At 40.3% G+C, this 20,182-nt stretch overlaps 1 protein-coding gene and 1 non-coding gene across 10 annotated transcripts in view; one reads left to right on the forward strand and one right to left on the reverse strand.

Moving 5' to 3' along the window:
• RBM39 (RNA binding motif protein 39) overlaps positions 1 to 20,182 on the reverse strand; it is a 38,613-nt gene that overhangs the window by 2,534 nt on the left and 15,897 nt on the right. For 6 of the 9 annotated variants that reach the window (XM_004062066.5, XM_063702229.1, XM_055373425.2 and 3 more), the window contains 8 exons: positions 18,909 to 19,026; positions 18,439 to 18,591; positions 15,561 to 15,698; positions 10,571 to 10,636; positions 7,995 to 8,199; positions 6,849 to 6,926; positions 3,065 to 3,115; positions 976 to 1,057 (listed from right to left, as the gene is read on the reverse strand). In XM_004062066.5, coding sequence (XP_004062114.1) covers positions 976 to 1,057; positions 3,065 to 3,115; positions 6,849 to 6,926; positions 7,995 to 8,199; positions 10,571 to 10,636; positions 15,561 to 15,698; positions 18,439 to 18,591; positions 18,909 to 19,026 — 891 coding nt within the window. The remainder of the gene's footprint in view (positions 1 to 975; positions 1,058 to 3,064; positions 3,116 to 6,848; positions 6,927 to 7,994; positions 8,200 to 10,570; positions 10,637 to 15,560; positions 15,699 to 18,438; positions 18,592 to 18,908; positions 19,027 to 20,182) is intronic. The other 3 variants (XM_004062067.5, XM_055373426.2, XM_055373424.2) reach the window with 1 other exon arrangement.
• LOC115931792 (small nucleolar RNA U13) lies at positions 10,299 to 10,398 on the forward strand. The gene has a single exon (XR_004068243.1). It is a non-coding gene; the product is annotated as a small nucleolar RNA U13 (small nucleolar RNA).

Raw genomic sequence — 20,182 nt, forward strand, 5'->3', positions numbered from 1 at the left:
TCGAGACCAGCCTGGCCAACACGGCAAAACCCTGTCTCTACTAAAAACACAAAAGTAGTTGGGCGTGGTGGTGTGCACCTGTAATCCCAGCTACTCGAAAGGCATGAGAACTGCTTGAACCTGGGAGATGGAGGTTGCAGTGAGCTAAGATAGAGCCGGTGGCGCCACTATACTCCAACCTAGAGTGAGACTCTGGCTCCAACAAAAAAAGTTAAATACTTCAATGCTATCAAACGATACTTACAACGAAACTTTATCACCATTTCATAGATAAAACTAAAGTAAATTTGGTACTGGGAAAACAAAAGAATTCAAGACTCTTTGGATGAAACAGTCATACAATTGTCATTATATGAAATGTAACTTATCGAAATCGAAACAAAATCTACATTTTGGATGTACTATATTATAAATACGATTTATAAAACCAATGAGAAGAGTTAAAAAATAGCATTCTAATCACTAGCTAGGCATAGTTACTAGCATTCTAATGCTAATAGTTATTCGCATCCTAATCACTAGGTAGGCATAGTTTCCGCGCCTGGCCGAAAAATTATTTTAAAAGGATCAAAACTATGCAGTTTCAAATGAAATACGGAAATACCAGGCCGGGCCCGGTGGCTCATGCCTGTAATCCCAGCACTTTGGTAGGCTAAGGTGGGCGGATCACCTCAGGTCGGGAGTTTGAGACCAGCCTGACCAACATGGTGAAACCCCATCTCTACTAAAACTACAAAATTAGCCAGGTGTGGTGGCGCATGCCTGTAATCCCAGCCACTCGGGAGGCTGAGGCAGGAGAATCGCTTGAACCCAGGAGGCAGAGGTTGCAGTAAGCCAAGATCGCGCCATTGCACTCCAGCCTAGACAAGAGCAAAACTCCATCTTAAAAAAAAAAAAAAAAAAAAAAAGAGAAATATATAAAACAACTCTACTGACGCCTTGATAGGAAATACAAGAATAAAGTCCATTACTTACGTTTGAGGGTTAAACATGTTAGAGAGTTGGAAACATTGTGTTGCAAGTGGCTGAACAGAGGCAGCTGCAGCTAAAGCTGAAGCTAAAAAAAGAGAGAGAAAAATTAGTTTCATGGAAAATGCATGAAAGTATCCCTCATAAATACTTTAAAACGAAACCAAAAACCCACCCCAAGCATGTAACTAGGATGTCACCGGAGCTATTTTACCTTATTTAATATTGCTACTAGTGTATGTATCAGTAGCTTTTAGGTGCCAGAAAACTGAGGTAACCTAATACTTGAAACAGACATTCAGAAATTTGGGAGTCCTATTTTAACAGGGAAACTTTATGTGTTATCAAAATCAGTTCAATTAGACAAAATCTCAATACACATCAATCCAAACAGACAAAGGATAAAATAGATTTGAGTTGATACCCAAATAAGAGGGGATAATAAAACAAAATCCTTTGAAATGCCAAATAAATCTATATCCTTTCCTATTTCTTCGCTTTCTGCCCACGAAGTTTTTTAAATCTACAAATTATAAAAGAATTAAGACATATAAAATCATCCAAGTGTTTAAAGACAATGTCCTAGAAAAATAAATCCTATTAACAATCCTATTTAAAATAAATCCTATTAATAAATCAAATGTTTTAAAAATGTTTTCGCACAATAAAAACACTGAAAAGAGCAGCATATATGTGTAATATCCACTACTACCAAAACATACTGCGGTTTGAAGTTTAAAGAGCATTTTCCAAGACAGTTGCTCCAATGCTTTCACGTGATTTACAAAAATATTACCAGTAGCTGTTACAGAACTCACCGTAATCATATTATCTGACCAAATTTCATTCCAAAACATAATAACAAACAAAGCTAAGGATAAAACAGTGCATTAGAAATTACGGTAATTAAAATAAACGATCACTTAAAGTATCAGAAATATTACACCGAGAAATTAGGGCTGTGCATGAAATATATCATAAATGATAACTTTCTGGTAGCATTACAGGTGCTTTAGCTTCTCTGTAACATATAAGTTTTTTCTTTCATAAAGTTTTATTTTAAATAAAACAAAATTTTAATATAACATGTCAAATTCTGCTGGAAAAAAGTTAAAGATTCGAGAGTGTATTATAACTGTGCAAAAATGAAGCTCACTGTGTAGCTTACAGAAGATATGGAAGTATCCTTTAAAAAAACTAGAAAGTCTAAACAGAACTGAGAAAGACTTGATTCTTCCAGTTTCTCAAGTTTAGTATGATTATATACTATGAATACTAAAAAATATTAAGAAAACGTACTATACAAACATTCACGTTCAAGCTAGATCAATGCAGAACACAGTAAATCTAGGAAAATCTTTTAAAAATCTCTTAACAAAACAGCACTGATTAGAAGCATCTTGTTTGTGAAAAAATTTAATTCTTGACTATGATGGAACATGACATATCTTTCTCATAATCATTTCCCTAAACATTAAGCATACTCCTACAAAAGATATAGAACTTACATTAACAGCAAAATGCTCATGTCAAGCAACAGAGATTTAGTGATAACTAAAAACAAGAAATCATAGCCTACTTAATGAATGGTTTCTCTGAAATGTACATGTAATTTAAGTATGTATAAACCTCTTATTGCTTGGTACTGGCTTAAATAAATCACTGAGTACTATGTCTTAAGCAAAAAAAGGTGAGTTTTATAGCATGATTCACAACTCTATACTAAGAAAACTTCCAGATTCCAGGTTCTAAAATACTTGCCTACTTGTTAATAAGAGAATACTTCATTTCCTGACTTCTATATGCAACTTATCAACACTTAGAACACACAAGTAGGCATAAAACAAAAACAAGGTTGAAAATTTTAAGCAAACTAAAGCAAAAAAAAAAAATTGTTATTTTGATTTTTTTTAAGTCCATTAATTTGGGTTAGGTCTTCTGAAATACAGACAGATTACTATGAATATACCACTATGTGTCACTGTGTCAAAATTCGGTCCAAATTACTGGTATAAAAATGACAATAAATATAGAAAACTGTCTTACTACATTTAATTCTATTTCAAAGACAAAAAATATGAACACTTCAACTCACCTTCAGTCTGCTGGGAAAGTCTTGTTTGCAAATCTATAACAAAAGAGAATTCTACAGCTCAGTGCAGGAACAATGAAGAGCCTCAACTAACAGGGTAAATGTCAGGAAAGCATTAATAAAAGAGGACTACAATAGCAGGGTTTATTCAAATGCACTTAGTAAAACCTGGCAGCAAAACCTCCTTCCCCATTCCTCATTGAGAAGGCTTTGGGGCCTTTTTTTCCCCCTCTTATCCTGGGAAACTTACTTTTCCCTCTCTCTTCCTAGACTAGACTACTCTTCCACATCTCAAGTGATTTTCACTACACTACTATACAGCTGGGAATAATGGGAAATGGGGAAAGGGAAGCACACCGGTCAGAAAATGAGTGAAAAACCCTGATCTTGAGAATTCAATTCCAAGTACTTGGGAAATACAAGTATTTATATTTTTAGTGGCCATAGTACTTAACACTTTAAAAGGATATTATAAAATTGTAAATACTGCACATCAAAAAGCTGTAACAGTTTCAATGATTTCCCAATTTAGGAAGAACATCACCATTGGGAAATACACCATTCCAACAGTATGCATATATTATTTTTTTAAGGACTTTTCAAAGATTTAACTTGTCAAATCTAGCCCACAATGGGACAACTTGATTACTGATTTCCTGGCCTAGTGTAAAAATTTAGCAAGGCAGAAATAAAAATCTCTGGAGTTTTCTTAAAAGCTATGAAGTTTAGGAAAATGAAAACATCTAATCAGTATTAAAAATAAGAGGGATGTGACCAATATATTTTCTCATATAATCGTTAGATTTCTACAGTGGACGCCATCTGAAAGCTGCTAGAGTGAAACAGTAGCAAGTCTGAACAGTAAGTCTGCCACAGTGCTATAATGCTCTCTTGAAGTTCTTTTTATAGAAATATATGACATCAAAATTTTGATTCAGTAACCTGATTTTCATTAAAATTTGATTCAACTGCAACACTTTATTACCACATATATGGGTTTCTTGCAACATGGGCAAAAATGTACAGGGATCTGCAGCCCAAGTTATATTGGGATAAAATACCTGGGTCCTAGGTGCTCAAAATTGGCATCTCAGGGAGCTGAAGAAATGTAACTGGTGTATACTGAAGGAACTTGAAGATATGACCATGTGAACAGTGTCAATAAACTTTAAATAATAACAGAATTTGTCTTTTTTTTCCTAAAATGGGAAAAAATGTATAGATATCAGAAATCCATGCTATTTTGTCTACCAACCCAATCCTAATTTCAAAAATGATTTGTCATATCATTTGTGACAAAGTAAAAAATAAAGCATGGTTTTCATAAAGATAAGGACTCTAACCTATTTTAGAAAGGGCCTATCAAACTGGCAGAATAAAATAATGTGGATATAGTGATGACCCATCCCTAGTTTCACCCAATAGCTTTAAAAGACTTAGGGGACAAGCACCTCAAACACAGTAAACACTCAACAATTTTATTTCAGCAAGTTATATGTAATATTTTAATGACCACCATCTGGAGAAAAATATCCAGTTACACAGATATTCACCTAAAACATGAGTGTTATTAATGCAGAAGAAATTTATAGCAAGTCTAATAAAACAGAATGATCTTTAAAATCATCTCTACCACCACCAGCACTAAAAAAGGGAATGTAACTAGATACATAGATAAAGGGTAGGGACACTATTGTCAGGAATCCATATGGAGCTCTAGGATTTTAGCTGGCTACATTCAAACAATCTTAATATATACTACACGATGAGAAAGAACCCGAGAGGTACATTCATACATAATAAAATAAATAAAGGCTAACGGTAGAACTGATATTTAACACTGGATAATCTTCAGTTAACTGAAGATATTAAGAGCAAATCAACGTATCTGATACAGCATCCAGGGTGTAAGAAAATTGTCTATAAATGACCCCTTTGTCACTGTATCAATTCCCTGAAGGCAGGAAGAAATCTTTCACCACCCTTTAGTGGAATACCTAGAACATGAACTAAAAATCTTCTAAGTTGTCAAAGAACAATATGAACAATGAGAAGCAATACAGGTAAACAGTTTTCTGGTTAAAAAAAAAACCTTTCAAACTGTAATAATAAACTCTAGGTAATGAGTTTACTATCAATTAGAGCAAGTAGCAATCGACAATTATTCACTGTAAAGGATCGAACAGCTAACACTGTAAGCTCAAAATAAATTATGTATTAATCCAATGGAATAAAGATACTTGAGGAGGGATCAAATGACTGTTAAATACACAAATGCCTTACTGGTTCTGATTCTTGTAAGTATAAACTGGCTTCGCTGTCAGAAATTCTAGTGAACAACTGCTTGTCAAATTTCAAGATAAATCATACAATTTATAGAAAGGAAATGAAACCAAATGCAGGTTTTCTAAAGGTACTCACACACTTAAGAACAACCACTAAGAAGGCAAAACAGTGAAAAAATAAATGTAAAAACAAAAGTCGTCTTCTACTTTAATTGAATATTAAGCTTTCAATTTAGAAGAAAATCATGAAGCAACCACAGGACCTCTTCGTACTTTCAGATGCGGTACTACCAGGGTCTAAAATATATCTTCGCAGTTACAGTCTCACTTCGTATATATATATAAGGTCAAAGGACCAGCCAGGTGAGGGGGCTCATGCCTGTAACCCAGGATTTTGGGAGGTCAAGGCAGGCAGGTCTCTACTAAAAATACAAAAATTAGCTGGGTGTGGTGGGAAATGTCTGTGATCCCAGCTATGTGGGAGGCTGAGGCACCAGAATTCCTTGAACCCAGGAGGAAGAGGTTGAGCCACAGAGTGAGACTCCATCCCCCACCAACAAAATAACAAAAGGTTCTTCTTATAATGTTCTAAAAGCACGTCTTTGACATTTCAAAATTAGATCCTATCCTATCTCCTAGATTTCGGTCAATGTAAAAGTTACAGGTAATTAAATTAAGAAATGAGGGCCGAACACAGTGGCTCACATCTGTAAGCCCAGCACTTTGGGAGGCCAAGGTGCGCGGATCACTTGAGGTAAGGTGTTTAAGACTAGCCTGGCCAACATGGTGAAACTCCATCTCTACTAAAAATATCCCTGCTACTCAGGAGGCTGAGGCACGAGAACTGCTTGAACCCAGGAGGCACAGGTTGCAGTGAGCCGAGACTGCACCACTGGACTCCAGCCTGGGCAACAGAGCAAGTCTACCGTTATCCAAAAAAAAAAAAAAAGAGGGGTTGGGGGGCACAGGGGAATGAGTGTTTTATGAACTAAATCCCTTTTTACACAATTGTAAAAATGTCAATTCACCGTTCTTTTCCTGTTGTCTCCAAAAGCTCCATCTCCCAATTCATGATCTTAAATTTTTATGTACTATAAAGAAAAATAACTGTCTCAACACTCTTACTACTACAATAGTTTTAAGTAAAGCTTTTTTAAGTGCCTCTGGTATTTTCTGAATTCAAATATTATAAATATTTTTTCGATCAAACAATATACACCTTGTAGTATTCAATAAAACTGATATATTTTAAAAGAAACTTATGACAATGAATTTCGGCTAAAAACTGGGGTGGAGGGTTTAAAACTATCCTGACAACTCATTTTGATGCATGGTTAATTCTACCCTATGTCTCCACTTCCTTAAATAGAAGACTACAAACTAACAGGCTGTAAGTACTTGATGAATTGAATTCTCAGTAAGTCCTTTTAAATGTAAAAATTTGGAAAATTTTCGAATTAGATGAAAAAACGATTTAAAATTAGAAAAGATTCAATTCCTACCTGCCACAGCACCAAATGCCAAAGAGCCACTCATCTGTAGAGCTTGCTGTGCTGCTGGCGGAATCTGCAAACCTGTACCTGTAAAAGAATAGTCTTAAAGTTCTTACTATGTTGAGAGCTGAGAAACGAAGTTTCCTGGGTCATTAATATCATGATCACTTCACTAAAATAAATTGCAAGGAGGGCCAAGTGTGGTGGTTGACGCCTGTAACTTAGCTAGCACTCTGGGAGGCTAAGGGAGGTGGTTCACTTAAATCCCAGAGATCGAGACCAACCTAGGCAACAATTGTGAAACTTTTTTTTTTTTTGAGACGGAGTATCGCTCTTGTTGCACAGGCTCTTGTTGCACAGGCTGGAGTGCAATGGCGCAATCTCGGCTCACTGCAACCTCCCCCTCCCAAGTTCAAGTGATTCTCCTGCCTCAGCCTCCTGAGTAGCTGGGATTACAGGTATGCGCCACCATGACCGGCTAATTTTTCATTTTTAGCAGAGATAGGGTTTCTCCGTGCTGGTCAGGCTGGTCTCGAACTCCTGAACTTAGATGATCCACCCGCCACAGCCTCCCAAACTGCTGGGATTACAGTTGTGAGCTACCGCACCCAGCAGAAACCCCATCTCTTAAAAACAACCAACCAACCAACAAAAAAAAAAAAAAAAAAAAAAAACACAGAAATTAGCCAGGGTGGTGGTGGTGGTTTGCAACTGTTAGTCCCAGCTATTTAGAGATTAGGGTGGGAGGATGGCTTCAGCCAAAGAGGCAGAGGTTGCGGTGAGCCAGGATCGCACAACTGCACTCCAAATTGGGCAACAGAGCCAGACCCTGCATCAAAAAATAAGAAATTACAAAAAGAAAAACTTATAACATTATAGTAGCTGCAACTAAATTTATTCCTAAGTATGACATATAAACATTACATAAAGGAAAAGAAATCTTGCAAATTATGCTGTGGCATTCAAAACACATAATATAGATTTCCATACATTAATACAAGGCACATCATCTATAAAATAATATGCAGTGTGACCAAGGATAACGCCAACTACAAAATAAGATAAAATCTTTTTCCTTTCTTAGTTTACATGACTACCTTTCTTTTCCACTACAATACCCATAGTAAATCATTCGTAATAGCAAGAAACACTTACCCTCTGCAAGTCTTGCCATTAACTGAAGACGACCAGTTGTTCCCAAATCAATTCCAGTCCTTTCCAGTTCATCACTGTCCAAAAATGAACTAGCACTCGAAGCATCAGTACGTTCAGTAACATGACCAACTTTCATTGGTCTTCCTGCTAGTTCAAATCCATTAAGTTGTTCCAAAGCCTTTTTGGCACATTCTGAGTCAGAAAACTACATGATAGGGGAGGCAAGGACAGGAGACAGTGCTTTAATTTTTAAAATATAAACTATACTTAAAAATATAAACATATTTTTAGCATATTCAATAATTACTTCTGAATACTAAGGTAGAAACTGCAAGCTGTAAGTAGCAAACACAACATACATGATGACGACGCTAGCTAATGCAAATTAGGCTTGTTGATGTGGTAGTTTAAATAAAAGATATTACAAGTAATGACAGCTTTATATTTGAGAACATGGGGATTGTGGTTAGAAAATGTGAAAACTGGCTGGGTGCAGTGGCTCACACCTGTAATCTCAACACTTGGAGAGGCCGAGGCAGGCAGGCCACCTGAGGTAGAATTTAGTACTTTTCTAATAAAAATGTGCCCAGGGACAAAATAGTCAATATAATCCTCATATATAAAACACTAAATACTTCATACACAAGCAAATAAATACGTAACTTGATATAAATTACATATATATAAAATTTTGGTTTACACGTATACCCACAATGGCTTATCTGGAGAAAAAGAAAAGGTGGAAAATATCCACACTAAAGTTACTAGAATAAAAAAATAAAATTGGTGAGCTATGTTTCATAAATTTTCTCCTTTCACCAGTTCACTGACGTATGAAACAGCCTAATGACCAATAAGTTAAACAGCTTTGCTATCAACATAGCAACAGGCTTACATTTTATTGAAATGTAGACATAAGCTAACAATTTTAATTTCCTGATAGAGATATATAGTGTACTTTTAAAAATACTATGTTTCCAGGACCTTAAAAGGTTACAGAGCTCACACATCTGAAAAAAGTTCCACCATGTATGAGTTTCATATACATGAGTGGCACCATCTCGGCTCACTGCGACCTCTGCCTCCTAGGTTTAGGCAATTCTTCCTCATCCTCCCTAGATGCTAGGATTATAGGCGCCCGCCACCACGCCCGGTTAATTTTTTATATTTTTAGTAGAGACAAGGTTGCACCATGTTGGCCAGGATGGTCTTTGATCTCCTGACCTCAGGTGATCTACCGCTCAGGTGATCTACCGCTCTCAGCCTCCCAAAGTGCTGGCATCACAGGCGTGAGCCACCACGCACAGCCCAAAAACACTTTTGACAAGACAATTCTGGTCTTGGTTGTGAGGTATGTACATTAAAAAAACGATCTTTAGTAAAAAAGAATCGTTAACAGACCTTCATTTATTTAACTGTTAAGAATGTGTCAAAAGGTTATCAGAGATGAACGTATAAAACATTCAATTATATGAATAGCTGGCTGACCCCTATATGTATATATAGCACATAGTAAAGGAAAATAGGAACACAGTAATATAGTCTGGATCCTTGTCCCCTCTAAACCTCAGGTTGAAATGTGATCCCCACTGTGGAAAGTGTGACTTGGCAAGAGGTATGACAAGGCAGATCCCTCATGAATGGCTTGGTGCACTCCCCCTGCTAATAGGCGAGGGTCTTTGCTCTGTTACTTCACAGGATGTCTTCCTCTCTCTTCCTCTCCCTCTCTCAAAGTGACACACCTGCTCCTCCAAGCAATAACAAGTAAAGGCTTTGCGAAGCACAAGTAACAGCTTCCTGAGGCCACCACAGAATCTGAGCAGCTGTTAGTGTCATGTTTGCATGGCCTGCAGAACCTAATAAACCTATTTTCTTAAATTATTTTATATTTATTTATTTATAGTTTTATTTTTTTTCAAGGCAGAGTCTTACTCTGTTGCCCAGGCTGGAGCACTGCAGTGCAATAGCACAATCTTGGCTCACTGCAATCTCCATATCCTGGGTTCAAGCAATTCTCCTGCCTCAGCCTCACGAGTAGGTGGGATTACAGTTGAGCACCACCATGCTCGGCTAATTTTTGTATTTTTAGTAGAGATGGGGTTTCGCCATGTTGGCCAGGCTGGTCTCGAACTCCTAATCTCAGGTGATCCACCCGCCTCGGCCTCCCAAAGTGCTGGGATTACAAGCGTAAGCCACCGCGCCCGGCCACAAAAACTAATTTAAAGCACTTGAAAATATTAAACATGCCACCTTCCCCACCATTATTAACTATTATTGTACTTCTACTATGCAACTTGGATCAAAAAATTTTAGGAGTACCTAAGTGTGATGATTTGGTTTTCACATTCATGTGTGAGCTGTGCCTGCCTTTTGTTACAAGGGCATATTACCCTTTGCTGTGAAAAAAACTTTTTTGATTGGACACAGAGGCTCAGTCCTGTAATCCCAGCAGTTTGGAAGGCTAAGGTGGGACATCATTTAAGGCCAGGAGCTAGAGACTAATCTGAGCAACATAGCAAACGTAGTTTAAAAAAAAAAAAAAAACCCTAAGTAATATAATTATGGTAATTACTTACTGTAATAAATCCATATCCCTTGGATCGACCAGTTTCACTGTCCATCATCAGCTGGATACTTTCAATCTATAATTGAAAAGCATAATTACTATAACTCAAAAGCAGAGTACAAAACTACTTTATTCCCTGAGACATGGTTTTTAAAATCTACCAGTCTCCTCATCCTCCAAAATAGAAGACTTATCACAAAACCTCATCACCGAGAAGTCTTTTTAAAGTCTAGAAACTATAATTTTATATTCAAAATGAAAAAAATTAGGCTGGGCGTGGTGGTCGGTGCCTGTAATCCCAGCATTTTGGGAGGCTGAGAGAGGCGGATCACCTGAGGTCAGGAGTTTGGGACCAGCCTGGCCAACATGACGAAATCGGGTCTCCACCAAAAATACAAAAATTGTCTGGGCTTGGTGGCGCATGCCTGTACGCCCAGCTACTTGGAATGCTGAAGCAGAAGAACTGCTTGAAACCGGGAGGCAGAGGTTGCAATGACCCCAGAGCACGCCACTGTACTCCAGCCTGGACAACAGAGCGAGACTTGGTCTCAAAAAACAAACAAACAAACAAACAAACTCTAGAAACTTCCCAAGCGAGAAATTATGCACTGGGGAGCAGAGGGGAGAAAAAAAACTATGATTGTAACCTAAGATTAATTTTTATATCAATACTAAACCACTGAAAACCAGAAATCCTTCGTAAATTACCATTAGAAGGTAGAAACAAAATCAACGTTTCCTTCCACTGTGCTAAGAACACCAAGCAGTAATTTCCAATTATACCAGACAGAATCGTAAAAATGGAATAACTAAAAGTTATTCCAATGAATTTGGCAATAACTGCACAATTCTGTGAATTGCACTAACTAAAAACCATTGAGTTTACATTCAATCAGTGAACTGTAACACAATCTCCCGATTTAGCTGTCCATTTAAAAAAAGGTATGAAAAATTAAAACAGAGCATCCAGCCAGGTGGGTTGGCTCAGGTCTGTAATCCGAGCACTTTGGGAGGCAGGAGGATCGCATGTTAAGGAGGTGGATGCTACACAGTGAGCTTGCATCATGCTGTTGCACTCCAGCCTCAGTCACAGAGGGAGACTCTGTCTCAAACAAGGAAGGAACTTTTTTTCTTTTTTGAGACGGAGTCTCGCTCTGTGGCCCAGGCTGGAGTGCAGTGGTGTGATCTTGGCTCACTGCGAGCTCTGCCTCCCGGGTTCACACCATTCTCCTGCCTCAGCCTCCTGAGTAGCTGGGACTACAGGCACCCGCCACCACGCCCAGCTAAATTTTTTGTATTTTTAGTATAGACGGGGTTTCACCGAGTTTGCCAGGATGGTCTTTATCTCCTGACCTCGTGATCCGCCCGCCTCGGCCTCCCAAAGTGCTGGGATTACAGGCGTGAGCCACTGCGCCCAGCCCAAGGAAGGAACTTTTAATGTTAAGTATATTTTACCAAAATTTTAAAAAAGAGACAAAGTTTATTTGCTAGTATTTGCTAAGCCACAGAAAGTCTATGGAAGGATATAAAAAACAAAACACAACAAAACAAAAAACGGTTAAGGGCTGCCTCTAGAAAAGGAGTAGTCGTGGATGAAGTGGGACTATGATAGGGATAAGATATTCTAGGAGCATTAGCTAGCAAAAAATAAACAATATAAACATTTAGGCTGGGCTCGGTGGCTCACACCTGTAGGTGTGAGCTGACGTGGGCAGACTATCTGAGCTCAGGAGTTCGAGACCAGCCTGGGCACCACGGTGAAACCTTATCTCTACTAAAACACAAAAAATTAGGTTGGGCTCGGTGACTCATGCCTGTAATCCCACCACTTTGGGAGGCCGAGGAGGGCGAATCACCAGAGGTCGGGAGTTTGAGACCAGCCTGACCAACATGGAGAAAAACCCTGTCTCTACTAAAAATACAAAATTAGCAGGGTGTGGTGGCGCATGCCTGTAATCCCAGCTACTTGGGAGGCTGAGGCAGGAGAATCGCTTGAACCTGGGAGATGCGGGTTATGGTGAGCTGAGATCATGCCATTGCACTCCAGCCTGGGCAACAAGAGCGATACTCCATCTCAAAAAAAAAAAAAAAAAAAAAAAGCCAGGCATGGCGGCATGCACCTATAATCCCAGCTGCTAGGGAAGCTGTAGAAGAATTGCTTGAACCTGGGAGGCAGAGGTTGCAGTGAGCTGCCGCACTCCAGCCTGGGTGACAGTGCAGGACTCAGACTCCAAAAAAAAATAATAAAATAAACCTTTAAAAAGGGCTTCTTATTAAAGTTGCTACATTATGTTTACTGGAGTTGGGTGCTTAATACATACTAATTGTTCTGGGGCAAAGGTAAGCAAACTACATATACCCCATGAACCAACTCCAGCTTGACTTGTTTTATAAATCTTTCTCCTGTCTGAGCCTCCAGAGTAAGCTGGAACTACAGGCATATGCCACCCAAGACCGGCTAATTTTTGTATTTTTAGTAGAGAAGAGGTTTCACCATGCTGGCCAGGCTGGTCTCGAACTCCTCACCTCAAGTGATCCACCCGACTCGGCCCCCAAAAGTGCAGGGATCACAGGCATGAGCCACTGTACCTGGCACAAACTCAATTTCTTAATAGCTTACAGCTGTTTGGAAGAGAGTTGAGTACTTGCAACAAGACCATATGGCACTGAAAACCTAAAATGGGTCCGGGCGCAGTGGCTCACGCCTGTAATGACAACACTTTGGGAGACCCAGGCGGGTAGATCACCTGAGGTCAGGAGTTCGAGACCAACCTGACCAACACACTAAAAATTAGCTGGGCGTTGTGGTCAGAGCCTGTAATCCCAGCTACTCAGGAGGCTGAGGCAGGAGAATCAATTGAACCCGGGAGGCGGAGGTTGCAGTGAGCCGAGACTGCACCATTGCACTCCAGCCTAGGCGCAAGGAGTGAAACTCCCATCTCAAAATTTAATAAACAGTTTGACAAATCAGACTCTAGAGTAATAAAAATAATTTAAATATCAACTGTTTCCTGATGTTCATTTTTATATGGTACACAGATTTCTCAAATATCCATGATTATTCTTTTTCTCTTCTTTCGGAGACACTCTGGCTCTGTTATCCAGGCGTGATCTCGGCTCACTGCAGTATCTGCCACCCGGGTTCAAGTGACTCTCCTGCCTCAGCCTCCTAAGTAGCTGGGATTAGAGGGATGTGCCACCACACCCACCTAATTTTTCTATTTTTAGTAGAGACAAGGTTTTACCACGTTGGCCAAGCTGGTCTCAAACTCCTGACCTCAAGCGATCCACCTGCCTCGGCCTCCCAAACAAAGAGATGGGATTACAGGTGTGAGCCACCGCACCTGGCCGGTGAATATATTTTTAAAAGTTAAATTTTATTTGTTCTATCTAGCTCCTTTTACATTTATGCCTTTTGCTAAAATTATTGAGTGGAAAAGGTTCATTCCTCACAGTGACAGGACAGTCTTGGCAACTTTCTCTCCTCAACACAGAACTAGTTGGACACTCTTGGTTTAGGTAGATAGCACAAAGTCCTCTAGAACAAAAGCCAAGCTGCTCTGAATTGAGCTCAAGACCACAATGCCAGACACAAGGCCTCGTGGAGCCTGGGAAGCAGATCAAGTTGGTTCCTCACTTTGCCATGTAACAGCTCATGTGGCCCCAACTGCTCTGAACTTCATTTCTCCATATAGCACATAATGGCATGTCAACCTCCACCTAAGATCCATGTTACTGATAGAAAAGTCAATGGAGGCCAGGTCCAGTGGCTCACACCTGTAATCCCAGCACTTTAGGAGGCCGAAGCAGATCACCTGAGGTCAGGAGTATGAGACCAACTTGGCCAACATGGTAAAGCCCTGTCTCTAAAAAAAAAAAAAAAATTTAGTCGACCGTGACGGCAGGCACCTGTAAACCCAACTACTCGGGAGGCTAAAGCAAGAGAATCGCTTGAACACAGAGAGGAGGAGTTTGCAGCGAGGCGAGATTGTGCCACTGCGCTCCAGCCTGGGCAGCAGAATAAGACTCTGTCTCAAAAAGTCAATGGAGAAAGTACCAGAGTGGATCAGAAGTGGGTCACATACTGTTAGGCAGAACAGCCTTGCCAGAGGGGCATTCACCCACTGAAGATTTCAACAGACAGAAAAAGGGCAAATCTAATCAGGCTACCAAGGCCTGGAACTGAGCACATAACCAGGGAGACAGAGTAAAGTCTTTTTAAAGGTAAGAGTCTCGCCAGGCTGGAGTGCAGTGGTGCCATCTCAGCTCACTGCAACCTCTGCCTCCTATATTCAAGGAAGAAATTCTGCTGCCTCGGCCTCCCGAGTAGCTGGGAACACAGAGACGCACCACCACACCCAGCTAATTTTTGTATTTTTAACAGAGACGTGGTTTTACCATGTTGGCCAGGATGGTCTTGATCTCATAATCCGCCCACCTTGGCCTCCCTCCCAAAGTGCTGGGGTTACAGGTGTGAGCCACCGCACCCGGCCAACAGAGAAGAATCTTAAGATATTCAACTTTCTTTTAAAAACAATCTTTTAAAAAAAAAATCCTACTAAAAAATAATAGTCTTCGTATGATTTAACAATTTTCTTTCTTTTGACACAGGATCACACTGTTACCCAAGGTGGAGTGAAGTGGCATAATCATGGCTCACTGCAACCTTGAAATCCTGGGCTAATGTCATCCTCCTGCCTCAGCACACCAAGTAGCTGGGATTACAGGCATGAGCCACCATGTCCAGCCAATGTGGACTTTTTATTAACTCTAATACCCATTATGCATTTCACATGGCATTATGAGTAACAGTAACATTCTTTAAGAATCTATCAAGTGACCTATTTTAATCTATGTTGTCACAGAAATTTTTATAAAACCAGCCCTTATCCTCTTAATATTAATCTCACAGAAAGATAACAAAGCAAGACATACAGAAATTATGTAGTTATACTCAGATCAACAACCTACTGAAGATTCATTGAAGAACCTGGACTTACTCTTCCAAAAGGCTCAAAGATCCCACGAAGCATATCTTCAGTTATGTTGAAGTGTAATGAGCCCACATAAAGCCTCATAGGTCCAGCACTTCCCTTTTGTAAATTGTTTGCCATTGCTGCAGCTCTGTTTTTTTCTGCCTAGAAGACAAAATACACGTCACACAGAGATAACACACAGCAGTTTAAAGACATACACCTTCCATTTGCATAACAACTAATGTTAAAGTTTCGAGTGATAAAAATACTACCCTACGTAAGTCAGATACTACATATCAACTTAATAGGAGGCATCTAGAATATGCAAAATTCAGAGAGAGGAGGTAGATTACATTTTACCAAGGGCCTGCAGGAAATTAGGAAGTTACAGCTTCAAGAGTACAGTTTTTGGCCGGGCACGATGGCTCACACCTGTAATCCCAGCACTCTGGTAGGCTAAAGCAGCCAGATCACGACGTCAAGAGATCGAGACCACACTGGCTAACACAGTGAAACACCATCTCTACCAAAAATACAAAAAATTAGCCGGGTGCGGTGACAGGCACCTGTAGTCCCAGCTACTCAGGAGGCTGAGGCAGGAGAATGGCATGAACCCAGGAGGCAGAGCTTGCAGTGAGACGAGATCACACCACTGCACTCCAGCCTGGGTAACACAGTGAGACTCTGTCTCAAAAAAAAAATAAAAATAAAAATTAAAATTAAAAAAATAAGAGTTTATTTAGAGGTTTTTTTTTTTTTTTTTTTTGAGACAGAGTCTCACACTATGTTGCCCAAGCTGGTCTTGAACTCCTAAACTTAAGTGGTCATCCTTCCTTCTCATCCACTAGAGACTGCCAAGAACTACAGCACACCCCACATCACACCCTGCTTATTTTAGAATGTTTTCAGAGCATATGCCAGTCACATATAAAGTAAGCAGGCTGGCCGGGCGCAGTGTCTCACGCCTGTAATCCTAGCACTTTGGGAGGCCGAGGCGGATGGATCACGAGGTCAGGAGATCAAGACCATCCTGGTTAACACAGTGAAAGCCCGTCTCTACTAAAAATACAAAAAAATTAGCCGGGCGTGGTGGCAGGCGCCTGTAGTCTCAGCTACTTGGGAGACTGAGGCAGGAGAATGGCGTGAACCCGGGAGACGGAGCTTGCAGTGAGCCAAGATCGTCCCACTGCACTACAGCCTGGGCGACAGAGCGAGACTCCGTCTCAAGAAAAAAAAAAAAAAAAAAAAAAGTAAGCAGGCTACATTTCACACCTAAAATGAATCATGAACCTACATTCTTGACAACAATCTTAAGATGCATTCTGATACCACAAATACTAAATACAGAGAAAAATGCTTCCTGGAATTGTTAGACACAACCAACATTCACTAAAATACTCTTGAGATTGGTATAACCGAACGTACAGTTGTTTGTGATAAAATAAGGTGTATATGCCATAACATAAAACTGTATCACCAAGCAAACATTTTGAGTCAGCTGTCATCCCTCCATAACCAAGATCGCCTCAAAAAAAAAAAAAAAAAAAGAGAAGTTGTCCATTTGCATTCTAACACAGGCTTCTCTTGTAACAAACTAGAGTACATTGGATAGTACTGCCCTACAACAGGTTGTTGCATTAATTAAAAACCTCACTTAATATGCTACTTCTCAGCCCTGGGTCCCGCCAATGCACACCCAGCCACTAAAGTTTGTCTTCCAACATAGGAAATAATTTGAGTAGCTCTTTTTTCTTTTTGAGACACAGTCTTGGTTCTTGTCGCCCAGGCTGCAGTGCAATGGCGTGATCTTGCCTCACTGCAACCTCTGCCTCCTGGGTGTAAGCAATTCTCCTGCCTCAGCCTCCTGAGTAGCTGGGATTACAAGCGCCTGACACCATGCCCAGCTAATTTTTGCATTTTAGTAGAGACAAGGTTTCACCATGTTGGCCAGGCTGGTCTCGAACTCCTGACCTCAGGTGATCCGCCCGCCTCGACCTCCCAAAGTGCTGGGATTACAGGCATGAGCCATCGCGCCCAGCCAAAATACTAAAATACTAAATGCTGTCAAAGTGCTGTGCGGCTCAAGTGATCCTAACACTTCAGGAGGCCCAGGCCAGAGGATCACTTGAGCATGACAGTTTGAAACCAGCCTGAGCAACATGGCAAGACCCTGTTTCTTAAAAAAAATTTAAAAATTAGCTGGGAGTGGTGGCACGCACGTGTAGACCTAGCTACTCAGGAGACTGGGGAGAAAAGACTGCTTGAGCCCAGCAGGTCAAGGCTACAGTGAGCTGTGATTATCTCACTGCACTCCAGCCCTGGCAACAGAAGTAAGACCCTATCTCAAAAACAAGGCCAGGTGTGGTGGCTCACAACTGTAATCTCAGCACTTTGGAAGGCTGGGGCAGGTGGATCACCTGAGGTCAGGAGTTCAATACTAGCCCGGCCAACATGATGAAACCCCATCTCTACTAAAAACACAAAAAGTAGCCGAACGTGGTGGCAGGCTCCTGTAATCCCAGCTACTCAGGAGGCTGAGGCAGGAGAATCGCTTGAACCCGGGAGGTGGAGGTTGCAGTGAGCAGCGATCATGCCATTGCACTCCAGCCTGGTGACAGAGACTCCATCTCAAAAACAAAACAAAAAAAAGGCAAAATCATTACATTTCAAACACAAGGAGAAACGACAGGACGACAGTCTTGAGAAAACTATATCAATGTTAATAAACGCAAAGTTAAAAAAAAAAAAAAGTCCTGAAAACATCCGACTCAACGTAATGAGTAGCAGTCCCAGAACACAACAGCACTATACCATGCAACAGGAGGCTTTCAACACCATCAATAATCAACAGGAGGCTTTCAACACCATCAATAATCAAACTCTTAACCAACAAAAAAATTACCTGTGATGCCTGTACTATGATTGGCACGCCTAAAACTCGTTGGCCAGTTAATCCTATTGCTAGAGGCACTGAGCTAACATCGACGAACTCCACATAAGCAATTCCTTTGGAACGTCTTGAATTTCTGTCAGAAATCATCCTCACATCTCGAACCTAGAAAGAAAACACAGTTGTTTGTGCAACCATCCATTGTAACACATGTAAAATTATTTCAAGAGACATTAATGTTGAAGGATGAAAGTATTTTTAAAAATTTAATTTAAAAAGTAAATCTGTAGGACAATTCCTATATCCTATCTTTATCTTTGAACCAATTTGTAGTAAATTTATCAACTCCAATACTATAAGAGGCAAAATGGAAACATTACCACAAACAAATACTGCTACTAAATCAAATGAAGTATTTGATGTTTACATGTTTTCTCTTGCAATTTCTACCTACTTGACCTCCCTAAACAGGTTAAGATTACCTTTCCTACTGTAGAGAAAAACTCTTCCAAATCCCTTGGTCGAATTCTTGCCGCCAGCTGCATACAGAAGACTGTCCTTGCATCTCTTTCCTCAGGAGTTAAATTATCAATAGGTTCCCTAATAGGAGTAAAACATATAAAATTAATTTCATAACAGATTTTAAAATAATTTTTATCTTTTTTATTTCTTCATATAGTTCAACAGGTTTTCAGGTACAGATGGGTTTTGGTTACATAGATGAGTTCTTTAATGGTGAATTCTGAGATTTTAGTGTACCTGTCACCTGAGCAGTATATACTGTACCCTCACTCCTTTCCCAACTCCACAACAATATTTTCATCTTTAGAAACCAGGTCTTGCTATGCTGCACAAGCTGGTCTTGAACTACTGAGCTCAAGCAATCCTTTTGCCCTAAACTCCCCCACAGCGACGGCATTTCACCATGTTAACTAGGCTGGTCCCGAACTCCTGACCTCAGATGATCCGCCTGCCTCGGCCTCCCAAAGTGGTGGGATAACAGGTGTGAGCCACTACGCCTGGCCTAAAATAATTCTCAAACATGTTCAGTAAACAGAGTAAGCTGTGAAACTGGTTTGTCATAATTCCCAAACCCATTTTCTTTTTTTTTTTTTTTTCAGAGGAAGTCTTGCTCTTGTCCCCCAGGCTTGGAGTGCAACGGCGCCATCTTGGCTCACTGCAACCTCCGCCTCCCTGAGTTCAAGCAATTCTGCTGCCTCAGCCTCCTGAGTAGCTGGGACTACAGGCGCCTGCCACCACACCCAGCTAATTTTTGTATTTTAAGTAGAGATGGGGTTTCACCATGTTGGCCAGACTGGTCTAGAACTTCTGACCTCAGGTGATATGCCCGCCTCGGCCTCCCAAAGTGCTGGGATTACAGGCATGAGGCACCGCACCCGGCCAACCCAAGCCCATTTTCAGTAAGATCTATTGACAAAAAATGTGCATAAAACTATTCAATGTAACTCAATTCCTTCTAAAAACTAAGGTTTACTGTTTCTTGTAATCACATCTTACATGGCATTAGCACAGAAGTCTACTGGCCTTACCATCTCAAAAAAAGTAATTTTTCTTTTCTTTTTTTGTTTTTGAGATGGAGTCTCACTGTCACTCAGGCTGGAGTGCAGTGGCGCAATCTCGGCTCACTGCAACCTCCACCTCCAGGGTTCAAGCAATTCTTCTGCCTCAGCCTCCCGAGTAGCTGGGACTACAGGTGTGTGCCACCATGCCTGGCTAATTTTCTGTATTTTTAGTA

Source organism: Gorilla gorilla, chromosome 21, assembly GCF_029281585.2.
Source record: "Gorilla gorilla gorilla isolate KB3781 chromosome 21, NHGRI_mGorGor1-v2.1_pri, whole genome shotgun sequence".
In the NCBI taxonomy this organism is placed as follows: domain Eukaryota; kingdom Metazoa; phylum Chordata; class Mammalia; order Primates; family Hominidae; genus Gorilla; species Gorilla gorilla.